Raw genomic sequence first — 21,955 nt, 5'->3', positions numbered from 1 at the left:
CTTTCGCGCCGCGCCAAGTCAATTCCGCCTTTTGGGCGGCCGCCTTCTTTATTCCCATTTAAATGAATTTGGGCTACGAATTTATTCCTAATTTCCACGTGGCGAAAGATGGTGGCTCGGATGGCGGATAAATCAGCTTCTCTCGTTTCGCGGCATTATCACGACCAACAAACTCTCCACGACGCGTTTCAGCCGCCCGATAAAGATCGTACGGCGCAGCTTATCTGCCCTCCTCTTGCGGCAACCGCGGTGACGTGGTCCGATTCTGACCCTCCATTAAAAAGAAGCTTTTCAAACTAAATAATATTAAATTATAAAATAAAGGCGCCTCCCTTGAAGAATGAGGAAACAGGAGACCATCATCATCATCATTATCATCTGCATCATCATCATGCATGGCATGATGCAGATATGATATGGCACATCATGCTGCATGGTATCAATCCACGTGACATGTGTCAATGGCAAAAGAGCTTGATGACGGAGTCGGCGCCGGCGGTGAACAGCCATGGTTGCCGAGGATGGAACTTGCAGTCCAGTACACCTGGCATGTTATCCGTTACATCACATAACCATCCCACAACAAAACATACATACATACATACATACATAAATACATACATACATACATACATACATACATACAGCCATAATTGTGATACAACCATGTGCTTAAGTAACTACATACATCTACAAGAACATTAGCGGAAATGCATGGCATGCTTTAAACTAGATATGAATATCCATGCATGCATGCATCCATATACATATAGATAACAAAAATCCATGCATGAGTGCATGATGGGATGAAAAGAGAAGGGTTGGGCTCACCTCGGAACGAGGCGCTGACGTGGCCGCGGAGGATCTCGAGAGGGACGATTAACGGGTTCTGGTTGAGATCCGAATAGACCATACCATGGAAAACATACGCGGTGCAGTCTTCTGATGATGATGCAAAAAGAGGGTATGATCCATGGAAAGCCACGCTTGTTATGTCCTTGGGGTGGGCCCTACAAATATTCCAAAATAAAAATAAATTTCCATCAATTAAAAAAAATTATGAATCATACAAAGTGAATTTAGAGTAAATTCACAGTATACTTATCCCATACAGAAAACAATTTTTCTGACAAAATTTGATAGAAGACAAAATAAAGACTCTTGAGTGATTCGTGTAAATCCATATTCCTTGTGTTCCTGGAATTGATCCCACCAATATCGCATTGGAAGACAAATTTATAGACAGAAAAGAATCCACGATAAATGGAGAATTCGAGTGATTCATGTAAAGCTATCCACTAAACCATCCCACTAAAAAACTAATTTAGCAAAGAAAAACTCATACAGAGAAATTTGACCACAATAAAATAGAGAAAATGGCCCATGTAAACCATCTTCTTTATATGGTCCTACCATATCTCCAGATAAATAACAAATTTAGAGACAAATAAAAATTCATAGAACTGAGAGATGGGTCCTACAAAATATCCCAATTAAAAATTGGTTAGCGTTAAATAAGAAATTGATAAAGGGGAAAAATGCACGATGAATATGAATTAGAAAAAGGATTTTGAGAAAAGTACTTCAGAGTCTTGTACGGTTTGGAGGACAAATCCATGTCAAACCAGCACAATTTCCCTTCCTTACTCCCAACAATTACATTATCACCTGTCCACAAAATTTCAGAAAAACGATATAAACAAAAGGACCATTCGAAAATTCAGAAAATAAATAAATCAAATAAATTTTAGAACCTCCTGGATGGACACCGATGGACGATATCTCGCGCACACCAGACTCCAGTTTCTTCATGAGCTTGGGCTTCTCCGATGATAGGTCGTAAACACGCACGTTCTTCTTCGTGGCGATAAACAGAACGCGACGAGACGGGTGGAAGATGGAAGCGACAGGCAGGCCGTGTAATTTCTTCACGGGATTGAAAGTAACCTTCTTGGACAGCCGATGAATCAGGATTGCTCTTGATTCGCGTAAAACAACATTGGGTCAAGGGAAAAGCAAAATAATTTGGAAACCTCCCCTTTGTTTATCAAACAGGTTCAAATTATAGATTGTTCTTAAGGGATCATTCGCAAAAGGGTTCGGCATCAAGGATGATGACGACGAGTGGCCTATAGCGGAGACAAAGCTGCCTCGTTCACAAGACCCATTGATTTTTTCTCTCTTGTCATTTGTCCACGCAAAAACCTGGATGATGATGACGAAGATGACTTCGTGAACAATCCCGACCCTATGAACGAGCAATGACAAATTTCTCATCAACGGTTGGATAATGATGACAGATTTGTCATCAATGGGAACTATATGATTAAGATGCCTAAGTTATTGCAATCATCATTGTCATCCAACCCGTGAATTTGGCGCCATCGTCACTCGTCCACCTCACCCACGGGGTCGAGAGGCGATGACAACATTCAGGAAGACAGTGACAAAGTAAGGCTGATGATGACGAAATCGCCACTGCACCCAAAAATGAGAAAATGATAAAGAATCGGATTGCAAGGATATCAGTAGGAGAAACCGTTATGAAATAGTCGCCCTTAAAATGCCATTCCACCGAAATCACAGCCTACATTTAGAAATAAAATAAGATTAGAAAAAGATAGTTTAGAGTTTAGGGTTTCAGATGAAAATTACCTTGGGGTGTTCAAGTTTGATGGCATCAAGCTTGTCATGTCTCAACCATTTAACAAGGGTTTTGGGGTTTGAATCTGAAAAGATATACGAAGAAAGATGTCAAAAGATACAAAAGAGTGGATAAAAAAATATTAAACGGCACCAAGGACTGACCACTATGATCACTTTCTTGCTGAAGATTAAGCAAATCTTCGATTTTCGCCTGAGCCTCTGCATCGCCGAGTCCCGGGTCCATCAAAACCACATCATGGCCCCTAAGAGATGACAACGATGATGATGATGATGATGACAAAGCATGTTCATTTGAGGATGAACTTAGAATGACGATCAGAAAAAGCCTTACAGAGAAATAGCCAGGATGGGAAGATCAGGCAGAGGATTCCAGGCAATGTGCTCGATAGATTCACCAAGCTGCCACACTTTGAGACATCGACCAGTTTCAATTTCCCAGATCCGAACACTTCCATCGCTTGAACCTTCAAATATCATAATTTGGGGCTTAGCGCTTACATTCAATGTCAGAGATGGTCAACATGATCAGATTAAAGAAATCAGTGTAATCCTAAAAGCCAAAATATAGAAACTTTTCGGCACCGAAGGGAATGTGAAGACGAGTACCTGAAGCAAGCCATTGTCCTGTTTTATGAACAGATATTGATCTGACAGCTGCAGTATGACCCCTGTACTCGAGGTAACAGACTGAGGGATAAGGCTTCAAATCTTTCCGGCTAGGAAGCTTCGGCTTCAGCGACTCAGGATCTATATTAATCTGCCAAATAGAAGGAAATTACAAACAGTCAAAAAGAAATAACACAAAAAGTTAAAATAGAATTGATTATTTGAGTCGCTCTATCTCCCTCACCCGTTTCTTTCTTGTTCGCGGGCACAGATACAAGTCCAATGAGCGTTCGAATGCATCCCTGATGGCCTTCTCATAGGCAGGAACGGAACGGAGAGATTCAAACCTACAAGGAATCTTGTCTGTGAGCTTCGAACGAGAATTTTACATAGATTTCATAACATAACGAAGAAACTGGACATACTTTTTAGGAATGAACTTTGGACGATCCTCCTCATACATCAACTCATAGGAATTAATCTCCTCTTGCGTTGGAATATATTCCACAGATGGATTATATGACTCCTCATGGCCTGGCCAGCAAAACATGTCGATCAATTTGTTGAAGTCATTTCTTGCTCTCAAGACAAATTTTCAGTGGTTTAACTTCAAAATTGAGTAATTACGAAAAGAAACGGAACTTCAAAATGGCTGAAATTAAGTGACGTCAATTAATGTATCCAAAAGTGACGTGAATTCATAATAATAGGCCAAAACTGATATAAATGAATGTATCCTGAGAATGATACGGAAAAACAATAAATAGCTTTCCCCACTGAAAACAATAGAAGTGGGATCAGTTTTTTACATACTTTTGCCCCAAAAAGATAAATTTTCCTTATAGATCACCTGGTAACTTTAATTTTGGCGGCGGAATGTAGCTTAATCCATGACGTTTATTCTCAACAGCATCGGAATCATCTCCCCATAGCATATAGAATCGCGGTTTCTCCTTCTGCTTCTCGAATTTTATTAGTCCTTTGCGTATGGCTCTGACGTATTTCACAACCTAAAATATTGAGCCCAGTTAGTAAAGGCAGAAAATAACTTAATACAGATACCTGTTTCATCTTTTTTCATGGTTTATACTCATTAATCTAAGGGGGAAAGAACATGACTACCGCCTCTCTTTAGCTTTCAAGTATCAGTTTCATCTTTTTGATCTGGTCTATTTTTCTTCTTCGACGTTTAGTCTCTCTCTATTCTTGATGTTGCTTTTTTACTTTTTACCCCCACGGCTGAAAGTGTAAATACAGGTTTCTCTGTGATACGTTTTTTTACAAGAACGAGCAATTGAAAGCTAACGAGAAGGGTAAAATAACAAGAGGTACGTGCAGATAACATAGCACATGAGCATGATCTTTCAATAAGGAGGAAAACGGCAAAGCATTGAATAAGTTTCAAGAAGTTGTTATACGACTTGGCATCCGGGAGTGATTGAAGGCTGGTATGCGGGAAATCCACTTACTATCATCATTGAGGTTCCCTGCTACAGATCGCTACTTTTACCTAGTTATAGTTCACTCATTTGCGACGGAATCAGACAGTGATTGAACAATATTTCTCTGTTGTTAATAGTTCTACTAGGAGAGACTTACATTTGATTCTTATTGGAGTTGAGCATAACACTCTATCACAGATAATAAGAAGGCTATTTCTTTCTTTTATTTATCTGTTTCATGTCTCTCTCCTCTACTCTCCGGAGGTTTGAATTCTTTCTGCCACCATTTTCTACGAAGTCACCTTATTTTTTTGAAAAAACAAATTCACCAGGGGACTGAAATTATCAGACTCGTGGATAAAATCTTGAATAGAGAGACCAGAAACAGTGTTCTTGAAATCACAGGTTCTGCTACCGATTAAATGGAGAAACAGGCCATAGGTAAATAATATGATAAGAAAATAAAGGAAAGTTGTATAATTTACCTTTTTCTGCTCCCATTTGGAAGGAATAAATCGCCGCTTTGGCTCCGGGGCACCTGAAAGAGGCATACCCTTTTCCTCCCATTGGAACCAATCAACATATGGCTGCATGAAAATCAAATTATTTAAAATCAACTTGAGTCATATGTATTTCTAAGCAGATAAGTAGGGAAGTGAAAATGGTCTACAAACCGCATATGGATCCACGTCTGCATGAGGAGTTTTTCCCTTCAATATTCTACCAATTAATTTTCTTTCTTCTTTTGTCAACTCCACTTCTTCATCATTGTACTCGTCATAAATCTTTCTCCTAGATGATAAAAGCATGGGATAGATCAATGTTAAACAGCAGACGCCAAAAAATACATGCCTATCAATACATCATTCGCCAGCATAGACCTGAACTCAAGAGAAATAAAGAAAGAAATTAAGAACGCTTGAGGAACGCCAAGTTTTTTATGTCTCGAGGACATGTTTCAACTATGGATTTGGTGCCCAACCAACTCAGCTCATTGTGAAATATTATTTAAGAAATTCACATGGAATAATATTATTTAAGCCTATACCTTATCCAAGAAAATAAAATGATAAGTAACTTCCTCGTGTAATACTAAAGCTTGTTACTTGATGAGAGAAACATTTTATCAAAAATAATTCTTGCAGAGCTTCAGCTGATACAACGTCTTTACGGTCGAAACCCGGTTGAATTTGTTTCTCATCAGTGGAGATATTTCATGAAATTATTCATATTTTCATGTTAAAAACCTTCATTTTTTGGCAATGGGATCTTGAAAATTCTTACATGCTAAATCGAAACATCTAAGAAAAGTCTCAAGCCAGTATAGAACCCTTGAAATCTTAAACATTACTCTAGATACTTCAAAAGAATCCTTCCACATATACGCAATCATATGCGACAAGCGTAACATGCAAACGCCCAACGTTTCGACATGATCACAAAGGAAGGAAACTAAAATCAGATACACTTCCTAAAATCGTAACTGTACCAAATGAAAAGTGTTGGAGCTACAAAAACAAGCAACGGGTAGAAGTCAGATCGGTCTGCCTCGAGGGAAAAAGGTAAGAGCAAGAAAAATAGAGATAATAACCATGTAAAGGAGTGAAAACAAGATAGAATTGAAGTCAACACGGCGCACACTCCTTGAAAATTTGACCCAAAAAAACCCCAAGTGCGAATGAAGTTTAACAGAATAAAACAAAACATTGAGAGAATTGAAGAGGATAGCAGGCTACATGTTTTCTCTAATTATTCAATGTATGTCCCTATCATTCAACTTGAAGAAGTATAATCAAAGATCGAGCATGAACAGAACCAAAAAAAAGAGAGAAATAAAAACGAAAATATCATATTTCTTATCATAGAAAATAATAAAAATGCAAATTGAAATATGAATAAAAACAGCTACCTACCAGTTCTTAGAATCATCTACTCCCGCTAAGAACGAATCGATCTTGTCTCTCTTGGCCTGCTTCCTGATTTTCTTTCCCGCAACATCATACCCAATATGCTCCTCCTCATCGTACCAACGAAGAGGAACGTCGCCAACTGTGTTCCTATCAGGCACCTCGTCTTCAGACGAGTCACTCTCCTCGCCCCCATGTTCTTGAGCTCCTCTCTCCAATTCCTCCTGCAAGAGATATCGAATGAATACATGGAACTGGAGCAATACAATAAATTATCGATTGCCCAGTAAAAAAAACCTCATTTTCCGACGACCCAGATTGGTTTTGACGATCTCCGACTCGATCATCCTCTCCCGACCCCGACCCATCTTCATCTCTCCGAGCTTCTTCCTCGGAAATTTCCTGAATTGTGAAAATTCCGTTTAAATTACCATCAATTCATCACTCGGGCATTGAAGAGGCATGGACGGCAACAAAGAAAGCTTGCCTGAGGCGGCAATGGCAGCGGGGATAGCTTCTTCTTTGATGCTGCTTTCTTCTTCGCCATCTCCGCGAGAGTACGACTGTCGTCTCTGAATGAACTTCTGGGTTACCAGAAACCCTAACGAAGGGTTTCTCTCTGTGCAACTGGGAATCGGCACTGACCCGTTTGAATGCTTGGAATCGGTACTCTGACTCGGTCTTTCAGGACCTAGTGACATTATTAATCATTTATAATTTTATATGCTCTGTTTCATAAGTTTGTAAACGATATTAATGAGACTTTTATACATAAGTTTCGTAAGTTTGTATAGACTATTAATAATAAGTTTGTATACACTATTGACATTATTTTTCATAAGCTTGTATTCATTTGTATGCTGTGTTGATGAAGAGGAAGCTGTATGCACTAATGATGGTGGAATTGTGGTATTATATGATTTATTGGCATAGCAATAATGAGACTTGTGATCATATAACAAGATATGGGGGACTTTTCTCGTCTGACTTATGCGTTAACGAACCGACCTAATTGTGATCATTAACAGAATGGTACGAACAAATAAAAGGTTACGAAAGAAATGAGTTCTCCATTGAACCAACCGTTACGATGTAACCGAAGTCCATCATGGGTGTGTACCTCCTTCCACTCACTTATTTATGCAAGATTAATTAGCTTAGTGGGTGGAATACCATGGGTTATGTTGTATATTAAGCCCAATACGCACAAAACCATGAAGAGGATTAACTCAAAATGCAAGGTATAATGGCTACTATCATCTAAGGAGAATGCACCCTCGAGTATCTGCAAACAATAATCATGCATTCTTTGTCACTGTTGTGTTTAACTCCCTAGTTTAGCCGTACATTCCTTCTTTAGTGACTAAGTGGGGTATATTACCGGTTTCACTTGTTCTGAAAATAATTTTACAGACTAAAAAATGGCATTGTAATTTATAAAAACCTAAGTTTTAATGACACGAGTATCACTCGCAGTCTTTAGGTGATTGAGTATTGGATCTTGATGATAAACATTAAAAATTAAAATTGACGAGACAATGGGGTTGGGCATTGAGACATAGGTCGCCATTATTTATTCGAAACCCTTAAGATTTAGCATGTGAATCATGTAATACTTTCAAAACTAATACAGATGTTGCCGGTGTCTTTTTGCCGCTAGCTTTGCTTTCTGAGACATGATTGTGTAGCCTATAGGCTTGAAATTAGAGTTCAATAAATGTCATGATCCTTGATGTATTGGATAAAGAAGAAAAAATTGCACAAAATGAATAAAGTCATGAAGATGAAGCTTTAAGGGTATTTTAGTAAAATACTTTAATATGTATTTTGATGAATGTTCAAAGTAATGTGTGCCTCAATAGGGGTCATGATCACACACAATAGGCTTCAGTCAACTAGTTTACTTATTGTAAGTGAAGATCAAATGGCCATACATAGTTATATTGAAAGGCAACTTAGTTTGACAATATGGTGGGCAAGTTGAATCATTGATTTAAAGCTTGGATATTCTATGACACTAAGATAAATGTATTCTCTAACATTATTCAAATATTTGTCTAAATTTGACCTCATTTTATTGGTTTAATAACTTCGTCAAATTCCTACTTACTGCCTTTGAGTATTTGAGGCTGAAATTATTGATGATTTAATGAGGATTACTTACATGAATATATTTCTATCCAACAGTGATATATTGAGGAAATGATGTAGTCAAGATACCTGAAAATTTCAGATTTCTTTTAAAGCTGAAATTGTGGCATAATGGATAGTTTTTACTCTAAACACTTGAGATGTATTTTGAACTTATGGAAAAATAGTAAATATAAAAATTCAAAGTTAAAAGGATTACTGTTTCAGAATGTCCAATCATAATCAACACATATGATTATTGGATTTTTGAAAAATTAACAGCATGCCCTTTTTAAATTTCTAAGCTCACACATAGACAGTTTTGAGCACTAATTTCAAACTCCCCTTCTCCATGCTCTCTAAAAATTGTTGTCCAAAAGCTAGAGAGATCTTTCACTCCTTGAAGCAATTTTCAAGCAGTGTTTCAAACATTTCTTCAAGAGGATATTTTTTACTAACATCAATGCAAGTCCATAGAACTTGGAATGGTGGTTTTTGGTGCAGGATGATTCAAGATTCAAAAGAAAGAAGGCTGGCCTCCAAATTCTACGCATCCTCGACCATGTGATAGTTTTGACATCTTTAACATAATTTTTATAGTTTTTTGAGATTTTTTCTAATTATGAGTATTTGTAACATCCAAAAAAATCCATAGAAATTAGAATCGCATCTTTTCGTTGAGTTTTAAAATAGTTACAAGGGTTTGAACTTGGACGCGGAGGAATTCGATGGTTGACTGAGTATGTAGAAAGATTGAAATCTAGACATTTATTTGATTTGATTTTGAATATTTTATCTGATATTACAGTTGTGTGTAATCGTGTTACAAAACCATGCCAGGTAGAATTGATTCATTTGGTGCATGAATGAAGAAGATATTTATTTATAAGCACCAAAGAGGACTTGAGGAAAGAAACACCATAAACAAGGGGGTATTTTTGCAGGGAAATCACAACTACATTTTCCATTTTTTTCTCTCTGAAGTAATAAATTTCTGAACTAAAAATATTATAGCTGAAATACATGCAGTTATCCATTGTCTTAACTACTACTTAAGTGACTATATACTAAGCGTTGTTGAGGAAAAATGCATATTTTTCAAAAATGTATTGTTCTTTCTGGATCTTTGTGGTCAATCAGGTTAAGGATTTGGGGGCCATGAGAAGAAGGCTTTAGGGCCCAAGTTGAAGTAGTTCAAGCAACATTGTTCTGTGGAAAAATTTGGGGGTTGAGGACGACAAAGCTTCATCGACATTTTTCTTTTTTGGTATCCTTTTTCAGCCCTATTTCCAAGTGATTTGTGCAGGGAGCATTCACACAAACACAATTGGGGCACATCATCACCTCGGGACGAATACCCCCAAACATCATTAAGGATTGCCTATGTTTTCTAAAAAAATAATTGTCTCTCTTTTCCTCTACCTCATTTACCAGGTAGAAATATCATAGGTTAATTAAAAGATAAAAATAATATAGCCATAGAACCTAATTCCACCCCCCCCTAGGTTATTCCTTAGCCACTTAAAATAACAAGTCATAATGAACCTAGAGTGAAGTAGATTAAGACCATACATATTTGCTAAGGAGATAAATTCACATCACTGAAGTCAAGCTTATTTGACCATTCAGCAAAAGATACCCTCCAAATGCCCATGAAAATCAAGATAAAAATCCATAGAATCAAGAAAATTAAAGCGGTAAGCTGACAATGTTATTCAAGTCATGTAGATAAAGTTATGGACTTACCAAGGGAATAATAACATCTTTTGAAATTGAATTCTTCACCAACCCCTTGCTTTGGGTCACTAGTATGATATCTCGAACCCATTTCAGCTAGTATTACTTAGTTATTTATCAAGTAATCAAAATCAATATGATAAATAACATTAAAATGGTATCATTGAGTCCTTTTGACTCAGCCAACTGATATATCGGAACAATTCATATAATATGGAAATAGAGAAAAGATTTGAACAACTTTAGATGGGCATTCCTCAATATGCATTCAAGTTGACGATAATCAATACAATATCATTGAGCTCGCAAAGGTGAAGCAGATTCCAGATAATCTTCTATAATGCTAAAAAATCAGGTCTAGATTGAATGCCCTATATTAATCCAGGCACATCCATGCATAACCACTTTACATGCTGATGATCGTCAATAAATGGACAGGACAATGTCCATCTTGAGGAGTTTAATTGCAACAGAAATAGGACTGAGTGCCTCAAATTATGTGATATGAGCGGATGTTTTAAACAATTCCTTACCTGGGTGCTAGTTTCACCTTATCTAGATAGAATTATTTCATTGTTCCATCATGACGGTCATCATTGGGCTGCATGTTACATTATGTTGCCATCATCATACTCCACATATTGAATTGCCAAGGAGTCAACTTTTGAGTGGTCCATACGACACCATCTCCATGGAGGACAACTCTTAAGATCCTCTTTTTTTATTCTTCTCTCTCTCAATGCTCGTATCACCTTTATTGTAATTTAAATCAGCTCTTTTTTCTATTGGTCCACATCACTCCTGAGAATGAAAATAAAGAGATATTCAGATAGATCATGATTGGCATCACGATTTGTGATGCCCTAATTGCACCTTTTTGCAATTATTAGTGTGTTAATAATTGCGGATGGTCGTGATTGGATGCCATTCGATTCATCAAATAGCGACACGTGTTGGGTGCTGGACACGACACTTCTTCATGAATATATTAAAATAAATCAATAAATCATTGTAAAATAAATAATATGTCATAAAAATATAATATAAATATATATTGAATTAGAAAATTCTTATCTCTCTGAATATAAGTCCGAACAGACATTAAAATATATTCTGAATTTGAAAATTAGGTTCTTTAAGAATTCAATGTTAAAAAATGTATTTAAAATCTGATTAAATCTAAAAAAATCATATTATCGATCTAAAAATAGGTTTAATCATTTATATATTGATAACACATATTTATATGTATTTTAATTCATGAAGAAGTGTAACTTTCTGATGATTAACCCCATAATTTATGTGTTATCAGGACCAAAATGAGATTTTAAATGAGAAAATCACTTCCCTAATAGCAACTGTGAACACAAATCAAAGGGTGCCTTTCTTAGAACCATGAGACTCTATATATAGGTAATGAATGAACAGAGAAGGTAAATATGTGATTACCATGAAATTTCAGCTCAAAATTTTGTATGGATCATTAGATACTGTCATTTTAACTTAGGGCAATATGAACAGTCCAGTTTTCTCTCCCCTCGTTGTTTTATGCGGTGGATTGCCAGAATGACACAAATTTTAGGAGGACCCAAAAAGTCAAAAAATCCTTAAAAATATTTAAATAAATTTAAAATTATTATTTATGACTTATGAAATTATTTTCTTTATGAATTTAATGTCACAAAAGTCCATAAAAGACCATAAAATGGGGGGAATCATAATTTCATTATAAAAGTATAATATAGCTCTAAATAAAATTATATAAATCAAAAAATATATTTTCTGATAAAATTTTAGGAAATAATTTTATGCAGTTGTGATCATTTAATCTAAAATAATGACATTACTTAAAAAATTATCATTTTCTAGTGACTATCAGATACATAATTGAATTACCGTCCCTGGCCATAGCTCTCGTGCCACTGGGTGCCAGATTTTAGCCATGGTGAAAGTGATCCAACAGTGCTGAGAAGTGCACCAAGAAGTCATCCATGTCCTCCATGGCCAATAGAGGCAAGAAAGAAATGGCAAAATACCCTTTAAGAGGATTGGGGCAGGTATTCCAAAGTTACAACAGCTTGTGGCGGCTTGGCTAGCTAAAGGTGGAAGAAAAAGAGCTCCAACAAGACCAGGAGTGGCACTTGCACAAAGGACAGAGTTCATAAAGGCAAACCGATGTTAGGGGTGGCTTTCCTCAACCCTTTCATTAAAAAAATGTGAAATCAGGGAAATTATGGTATTCTTTTTTCTTCTTGATGATGATTGCTATTTATTTATTGTTAATAACTATTTAAATTGGACAGTTAGTTTGGATCGAAGTTCTTAAGATAGCCTCATTGAGGCATTTCATCAAATACCTTGTGTTAATTTGGAATTCCAAGAATTCTATATTGTTTCTCTTCTATACTGTCTTATAAATAATGCAAAGAAATACCTAAATCTATAAATAAAATGCATTCAGTCTCTCTTCAATTAATCTACCCCCCAATCTTCGATTGAGACACAAAATTCTATATTAATCCCCTGGTATTGTTCCTCTCATCCCTAACCCGATTCCACTCTATTTGTTTTCTCTTATATATTATTAAAGAATCAAAATACAATTTTATTATCATTATCGATTTATTTTACTCTTATAATATCACTATTAGTTATTCTATTCAACTTACCCACTACCGTTCATCTCTTCAAAAATATTAAACTAGTATTTGTCTCCTAAAATTATTATCCTCATTATTCTGTCTTCCCTATTTAATCTACATGTTTCAATAAAGCATTACAACCCCTACCTTGACCCAATGCCTCTTAATATAACTCTGATGTAGGACAACTAATGAAAGGGCGACTGAGGGGGTGGATACGACAACGACGGATGTGGGGTAAAATAGACCACGAAAATCCACACGGACGAATTCAGAGTTTAAAATTAATGAAATACTGGTGGTGCAGCTCCGATCCTCGTCGAGGACGGGAGTACTGTCTTCACCCACCACGACAATGCCGAAGCACCAAAATCAATACCCAAAATCACGTCACGATAGAAACACTCGAAGAGAATTTAAGGAAAATCTAAATCAAAACAAATCTGACGGCGGTGGAGACTTCTCGAGGAATACTAGACGGAGAACACTTCGATACCTAAGAGTTCAGGCATACCTCGGCACAATAGTGCGTGAAGAGGATGCAGGAAATTATGATCGTGACGAGGCTGGGCAAATCCGAGCGTTGCGAGGCCCAATGGACGATGGGATCTGGACGTTGCGGGCGTTGAACGGCCCTGGTGGTGGGGAGACGGACGAGTGCAGACACGGCGAGCCATGGTAGGAGGCCTGACCGGGTGGTTGGGCGGCCTTAGGGTGACCCTAGGCGAGCAGCCAGGGGTGGCCCTTAAGCGGCCCTGGGCAGGAGGCCTGTGGGTGGCCTGGGGCACCCTTGGCAACCCTGGTTGGGGTGACCTGGGTGGCCCTTGGGCGGCCCCAAGCGGGAAGCCTGAGGGCGGCCTTGGGCGGCCTTGGCAAGGGCTGCCTGGGCGGCCCTTGGGCGGTCCTGGTAGGGGCTGCCTAGGGCGGTCCTTTGGGTGGCCCTGGGCGGAGAGCCTGGGTGGCCTAGGGATGGCCTTGGGCGGCCCTTGATGGGGCGGCCTCGGTGGTCCTTGGGCGGGCCCAAGCGAGCAGCCTGAGGACGGCCCTTGGGCGGCCTTGCGCGGTCTTGGTAGGGGTCGCCTGGGGCGGTCCTTTGGGCGGCCTGGGGAATGCTTTGGGTGGCCCTTGATGGGGCGGCCTTGGGCGGCCCTGCGTGGGCAGCCTGGGGCGGCCCTGGGTGGCCTGGGACGTCCTTGGTGGCCCAAGGTGGCCGGCCTGGGGCATCCTTGGTGGCCCAAGGTGGGCGGCCTGAACGACGACCTAGGACTGCCAAGAGCGAGGGACAAGAAGGGGAGAGAAAGAGAGAGAAGAGGGAAAGGAAGGAAGGGGAGGAATGGAGAGGAGGAGAAGGACGACGACCAACGATGCCAGGTGGTGGCGGCGGCGACGACGGCGGAGGCGGCGGAGGTAGGGTTGAGGAAGGGATAGGGAGGCTTGGGCAGTCCTCCAAGAAGAGTTCAACAAAAACTCGATTCTTGAATTATGACTGCCTAACTGTTTCTTGAAACAATGGCATATAGGCCTTGGAGGAAAGAGAAAACACAACTTAATGATGAGAAATTAAAGACGAGGGACGTGCTTCGTGTCACGCCAAGGGGCAGTTGTTGATCTGCCATTGGCGACGCGTCATGATGCGCGAAGGAGCGTGCGTGCGTGGAGACGTGCGTAGCGGAGACAGTTGCGACATGTCTGTGGCGAAGGTTTTGACTGTGGCGGTGTGTCCATGGTGGAGACGTTGACTTCGGTTGATGGCGGCGGCGCGTCCGGTGTCGATGCGATGGCGTCCACGCCACCAAACTCTAATCATATCGTTTATACTTTCATTATTATTATCTTGCTCGGTGTACAATATTTTAACTATCTTTAAGAGCAAGTCCCTGTGGAGATGACTTTACTCGCCCACAGACATCCCCAGTGACTTAAATAAATAGAAATTTTATATATTTAAAGTAAACTAAAATCACAACAGCATAAAAATTACATAACTTAATTTACTTTATGAGATGTCGCGCAGATTTCACCACATTGTTAATACGCTCCCCTTTATTTTAGTTTCACATATGATGCACAATCTAAGATGAGATTTGAATATAAAAACAAAAGACAAGTTCATTCAAACCTTTAAAATAATAACACTTTTATGATCAAAAAACCTTTCATGGAGTTGAATAGACTACCTTCTGGTTCCTCAAATAAGTACTTATGTCGTACAAGTGGTAGACATGTAAATGTATTCATGCAGTCCTTGACACATAAGATTTATTTTTATTATTCTCTATAAATAAAAGTAATTAAAATATACGATCTTCTCACCATTCCAGTTGCACTAAGAGGTAAGCATGATCAGGAAGAAGGAAGAAGAATGGGGGGAATCTATTGAGAAACTTACATAGGTTTGTCTTGCATAAGATTTTGGTTATTTTAATGGATAATTATTTTTTTAAATACAAGTATTTACTCTTTAAATATATATTCTTGTTCTAATCAACCTTATATATGTGACCTTCGAAGCTTAGTACCCATCTAGTTAATGACTTTGTAACCCCAATAACTGTCATTGGTAAACCTAATTCGTTATCTGATCATGGACTGATTTCAACCAGTCTAAAGCTCCAGTTGCCAACACGTAAGGTGCCAAATCACACTGCATGTTCCATAAGATACAATGTGTTTCATCAGCCCTTTCAGAGAACAAGTTTGCCACTGGTTATCATGTATGTATAATCCCTGTATGCATGACAATCAAATTACTTAAGTTATGATCAATTGTCAAAGCGTAATCATCATCCTAGTTAGGGCTAACATGGATATACTATTAGAAAACTCATTTGTGATATTTTATATTGACTTGACAAAGGGCTTTGTTGCGACATATTTATAGAGTATTTTATGCTCTCATTCTTATTAGGTATTGTGCTGTGATTGACATTCCCAAACTGATAATAACATATTAAGTAAGTTGAATAAAGAAGGAATATTATAAAATAATGTACGGACATGCCAATGATTAGATTACGTTGCTTAGTGATATTGTAATGAAACAATTCCTTGTAGGAATCTATTAAATATATTTAGATGTGTAGCCTCTAGGCGTATCCTCACGGCCCATAGTCCATTGAATCTCCTTGTTGTCTTATCAGTTAGTGCCAGTGGAGATCTGTGAAGATGTTCTTCCAATGTTGATCTCTCAAAGAATGGAGAGAGCAAAAGAAAATAGTAAGAAGAAGGATCGGGCATCCTTTTCATTCTCACCCCTATATTCCTAAGAGGAGCGCCTGTTCCTTTTACACTTAAATGAGAAAAAAAATCAAAACCCTTATACTTAAGTATATCTTCTAATCTCGAATAAACCTTATGCCTCTGACCCTTTAGACCAATATATTATTTTAGTAAATAACTCTAAGTCCCATGAACTCCATTTTTTGATGAAATATGTTAATGATGCTATCTTAAGAAATTTGATTCAAAATTTGATTAAAACTATCTCAATTACTATGAATCTATTCTTAATAAGAATTAAAAAAATTAATTAAAAATATATTTTAATGAACTTATATGATACAAAGGATTATAAGTGGCTATTAGCCCACATAATTCTATTATATATTGCTTACTTTATGCATTCGCCCTCGTTAACTTTATGCATTCAGAAAACTCATTTTATGATTTTATATTTCATTGTCTTATTAATATATTATAACCATTTACTTGAGTCTGTATCCTCCTATACTAAGGGTGGAAATTCTCATCTTGATCACTCAATCACTTTATGTAGGCTTATTTATGCATTTGGGCTATAAATCTAGAGATTATAGACTCCAAGCCATAGTTAGACACAAATGTCCATCCACAAGATGTGATGGGGGACCATCTCGGTAGCTGAACCACTGGACACCAACAACCTCATTATGCAGCCCGAGCCGACGCCCATGACCCCAACTTCAAGTATTCATGGTCATAAGCGTTGATTTATTTTCTTTTATTTTGATTTTCCTGAACGATTTAGATTGGGCTGTTGTGTTTGGGATCCTCTGTTGTTATTTTCTTTCATGTTTCTTGATGTACGCTGAAGGGGAAAACCTTGTCACGATATGGTTTTCCCCTATTTTTGGCCCACTTGGGCATCCTCCCCCCAACTATATAAAGGGACGACATGCCCAACGAAGCCTTAGAGTTCATTGGAAAATTGAAAAGCTCTTCTATGATTGGGCCCCTGCCTTCTCCCTTTGGGAGTTTATGATGTAATACGATACGGCCGAGATCGACGGCTCGTATTACGTCACAGAGATGCTCGATGACTATTCAGTATATCAATGAATGTGCGTTAAAAGCCTCAAGAGCGGAGAGGACCGGCCGACGGTGGGGCGACGATTCAGTAAATCCTAAGGTGACGACTAGGTCTGGGTCGACTCCAAGTGACCCGCAGAACCTCACGATCGAGCACGATGAGAGGGCGTCTGACTGCCCACAGGAGTTCACCCTCGACCACTATAATCGGGTCGTCTATCCCAAAGAAAATCCTAACCAGACTCGTAACAATAACAAACGGCAGAGGAAATCGATAGAGAAAGACAGCACTGCTAGGAGTAATAATACTGTAAATGAAGAGGAGATCGAGCGGGAACCTGGCGTAGGCGTGGGGCCTTGGAGAAGGTACGGCACTGGACCGATGAACAGAGCACGGCGTAGTCAACAGCTTTGACGGCCGTTGGTGGCGGTGCGCGTGGCGGCGGTGACGGGAGTCAATCACGGCACGTCGTCAGCCGAGAGCGCGCGCGGGGCAGTCGATGGCACCGTTGGACGCGCGTGGTGGACCATCGATGGTGCGCACGGGCAGCGGATGGCGCAGTTGGGCGCGCCGGAGCGATGGATGCCGAGGGGCTGAACGGTGGCCGCGAAAGTCCTTGAGGGCGAATCCGTCAGCAGTCCTTGGCCACAGGACTCGACGGGCCGGGAGCCAGTCGACCGGGGCACCGGGGTCCGGTGGCGGAACAGAAGCAGTGGGTGACGGTCCTGATCCGGCGATGCCGGCGGCGGAGCAGGGACACGAGATCCGGCCAGAGATGCCTCCGAGGACGGTCTGGTGACTCAGAGATGTGGCGACAACGATCTGGTCAGGTGATGAGTGTGACTCACGGCCAGGAGCTCGCTGGAGAAGACCGAGGGCGCGGTGCACAACTGAGAGATCACGGGCAGCGGCGGACGATTCCACGGACGGGCGTCCGCGATCGGGACCGGCGGCGACGATTGGGGTGGTGCTCAGGACTGGCGGCGGAGCTCCGGACTGGCGCTGCAGGCTTGGGAAGCAGGAGCTCAGCCCAGAGCTGGCGATGGCGGCTCAGACGGGCATAGGTGCGGTTCCTGTTCAAATGTGGACGGGGCAGCTCCACGGACGGGCGACGAGACCAGGCTGGCGGCAGATTTGAGCTCGAACCAGGGAAGATCGTCGGAGGGGAGCTGAACCGGCCAGAGAATTGACGGAGGTAGAAGAAGGCACCTTACTATTTTATTAACTCTAAGAACGGCAGGATGAAACCCAAAAAAAAAACGAATGTTCTGTATTCTTCCAAAAGACTCTCTCTTTGCCCTTGGGCATTGCCTTCCCCTTAAATAGGGGGGGGGGGAAGGGTGCCAAGAGGCTAAGCCCTCCTCTTTACACAAAATTTCAAAGAAAGAGACGAGACGTAAAGACGGGATCGGTCCAACACACGACTCCATCCTGAATTACAATTAAGCAAATAACAAAGAAACTTACTTTGAGTACTTAAATGCGGGGTCGCGTGCGTGGGTACGAGCGGCTCGGAGAGGTCGAACGTGTCCCGTGTCGGTGTCGTCGCGATGGTCCCCCATCAGTTTTTCTTTATCATTTTCTAGATAGAAAATCATGGGAGCTTCATCTACACGTCGCCAGATTCCCCACGTAGAGATCACTCCGTGGAAGAACCGCTCGTCGCCGACTTCTTCTCCCCTAATCGTCGTTGTTGCCGCGTCTTCTTGGAGCAATTTCAAGAAAGTCGCCTTGCCCCGATTGCCGGCCTGCAAGAAGCACGCTCTCTACTTCCATCCCTGCACGCCCGCGCCGCGCTGCCATCCCAACAGTCGTTGTCCGCCTCGTTTCCCCAAGAATCCTTTTCTTGTGTGGATGACCTTCCAAGAATGCAGTTTTTGGACCTTTCTTGGAGCAGATTCAAGAAAAGGCCCTCTCTTGGAGCTTTCTTGGAGATTCTTGGAACAGATTCAAGAAAAGGCCCTTTCTTGGAGCTTCTTGGATCAGATTCAAGAAAACGCCCTCTCTTGGAGCTTTCTTGGAGCTTTCATGGAGCTTATTGGAGCAGATTCAAGAAAACACCATCTCTTGGAGTTTCTTAGAGCTTTCGTGGAGCTTCTTGGAGAAGATTCAAGAAAATGCCCTCTCCAAGAATGCACGGCTTGCAAGGAGCACATCGGTGTCCTGCTTGCCATCGTCCCGACTCCGTTCTGGGCAATTGCCTCTCCCCCTCGCCGCCAAGAACACTTTGGGTCAGTGACCCTGCCAGATTCTACTGTTTCACTCACTTTTAGCAGTATTATTACTTTAGTGCTGTCTTGCGCTACTTGCTCCATTGCTGGTTTTATCGACGATTAATAGGATTAGCCACCTACTTGTCGAGAGGTAGAGATTTCTTGAGATAACGACTAAGGTCCCTGACACAAAAGGTCGTGGACATCTTTGGAATTCTCGGTGTCCGCTCACCTCATAGGATGTCTAGTTGGTCCTAGTGGGTCATTTGGAGTCTGACAGTGAATGGTCCACTCCCCAATCTTTAGTCGATTGTCGATCTAATCATCAATTGCCATGTCTTTCTCATTGGTTTTTCACCATACTTCGCATACATTGTATCTCTTACATTTCATTTGTAGTCTCGCCTGTGTTGTAACACGAGCCGACCGGTCCCGACACTCATTGTGGGACTTCAAAATGTCCTTAGTGTCTCAGGTCTGGCTGCATACACAATTGTGACTTAAATAAACTTGCATTATATTTCAGTATAAATCAATTGAAGGATTTTTATGGATCAATTAAGCGAACTACTTCTCTAACGAGTACTCACCATCTCCTCTAAGTGTCTCTACATAAGTGGTTATGGGACCAACCATCACCGTCATATGAGCTGGAAGTATATGTTGATATTTTATTAGTATATTTCAGTATCCTTATTGAATATATAATAAGTGCGAAGATATCAGATATCTATTTAAAGATAAGTGATCACGTTATTATGACAGGGTCTTGATTCACTCGGGATTTCAAACATCCTTGGACTTCTTAATAAACATCATATGCTGATCTTAAATAAGACATAGATTAGTGAATGGCTTGTGGCCTGTAAACTAAACCATCTACCTTCCCATCTTCCTATGGGTCCTTCTAATTCTAGCTTCCTACAATAATTTTTTTTAAATAGTCCTAAATTCTGTCTCCTTTAAATTAAGCCTTGTTGGCTAGCATCTTATATTCTAGTTTTCAGTGAGTGATTATGCCTTCACCATCATAGTGGTCCAAAATTATTCCCCCATGAGATATTTCGATTATGTTCATCTCTTAGGGATTCTATCCCTCTTAAAAAATGACTAATTCCCAATTATGGATGCCATGGTGAGGGTATTTCCTACTCACAACCCAAAAATTCCAAAATCTCACTACAACTGTCCTATGTATAACCCTTATTCGCTTTTATATAGGCATGTCTGATACCTACGATGTAGACATTTCCCATCGCATTACAATATTGAAAATTTGGACTTAAATTTCAGAAAAAAATATTTCGTTCTAAATCATAGGATGTGAAAGGTAAAATTTTCATATTGAATTTCTCTTTTGCATCTCTGAAAAATTACAGGAACTTCAATTTTCACAAACTCATTGAGATGTAGTTTATCATTCACCAATTTTGATATATGTGGAGTCAATCCTGAAATTCATTGTTTCAACAATAGGATCATCTATTATAATGTTTATTTGAATTTTATAAAGTTCTCTTCATTTCATTCTCTTACCGTTTTGATTTGGTGGAAGGGTATACTTTTTATTTACTCTGCATTGAATTAAAAATAAGTACAATGCAATATATATTTAGATAAACTCATTTTTTAGGATGTTTACAGTCGTCTCTCAAATTTATATTTAAGAAACAATTTACAAATTTCACACACGCGATCTAATGGAGAGTGTGTGTTAGGGAGTCTCAGAGATGGAAAGAAAGATAGAGAGAGAGTCTGATAGAGTCTCATATAGTGTCAGAGAGTGTTGCAGAGAGTCAGAGAGATAGATAGATAGATAGATAGAGATAGATAGATATATAGATAGAGACATAGATATATAGAGAGAGATATATATAGATAGAGAGATAGATAGATAGAGAGAGAGATGGATAGATAGGTAGATAGAGATAGATAGATAGATAGACAGAGAGAGAGATAGATAAAGAGAGATAAATAGATAGAGATAAATAGATAGATAGATAGAGAGAGAGATAGATAGAGAGAGATGGTTAGATAGAGATAGATAGATAGAGAGAGATATATATATATATAGATAGATAGAGATAGATAGATAGATAGAGATAGATAGATAGAGAGAGATATATAGATAGGTAGAGATAGATAGATAGAGAGAGATATATAGATAGATAGAGATAGATAGAGAGAGATAGAGATAGATAGACAGATATATATATATATATAAATATATAGAGAGAGACAAAAGGGGAGAAAGGACGCAGATTATTTTATAGATGTTAGGGACATCAACTTAACCAAAATCTTCAGCAAAATTTTTACGCGG

The 21,955-nt window shown here is 39.6% G+C and overlaps 1 protein-coding gene across 1 annotated transcript; it reads right to left on the bottom strand.

Moving 5' to 3' along the window:
- Positions 1-288: 288 nt before the first annotated feature.
- On the bottom strand, positions 289-7,267 carry LOC144711337 (Transducin/WD40 repeat-like superfamily protein). The gene is made up of 17 exons (XM_078585292.1): positions 7,110-7,267; positions 6,920-7,024; positions 6,629-6,846; positions 5,390-5,507; positions 5,201-5,302; positions 4,124-4,283; positions 3,699-3,807; positions 3,518-3,620; positions 3,274-3,424; positions 2,999-3,131; positions 2,809-2,909; positions 2,656-2,729; positions 2,527-2,587; positions 1,755-1,988; positions 1,584-1,668; positions 832-1,010; positions 289-544 (listed from the first exon to the last, which is right to left on the bottom strand). Exons 1-17 carry the CDS (start codon positions 7,167-7,169, stop codon positions 459-461), a joined length of 2,079 nt encoding a protein of 692 aa, XP_078441418.1. The 5' UTR covers positions 7,170-7,267; the 3' UTR covers positions 289-458.
- Positions 7,268-21,955: the final 14,688 nt, after the last annotated feature.

This window comes from Wolffia australiana, chromosome 13 (genome assembly GCF_029677425.1).
Source record: "Wolffia australiana isolate 7733 chromosome 13, ASM2967742v1".
Classification (NCBI taxonomy): domain Eukaryota; kingdom Viridiplantae; phylum Streptophyta; class Magnoliopsida; order Alismatales; family Araceae; genus Wolffia; species Wolffia australiana.
This window is presented reverse-complemented; position numbering and strand designations above follow the sequence as displayed.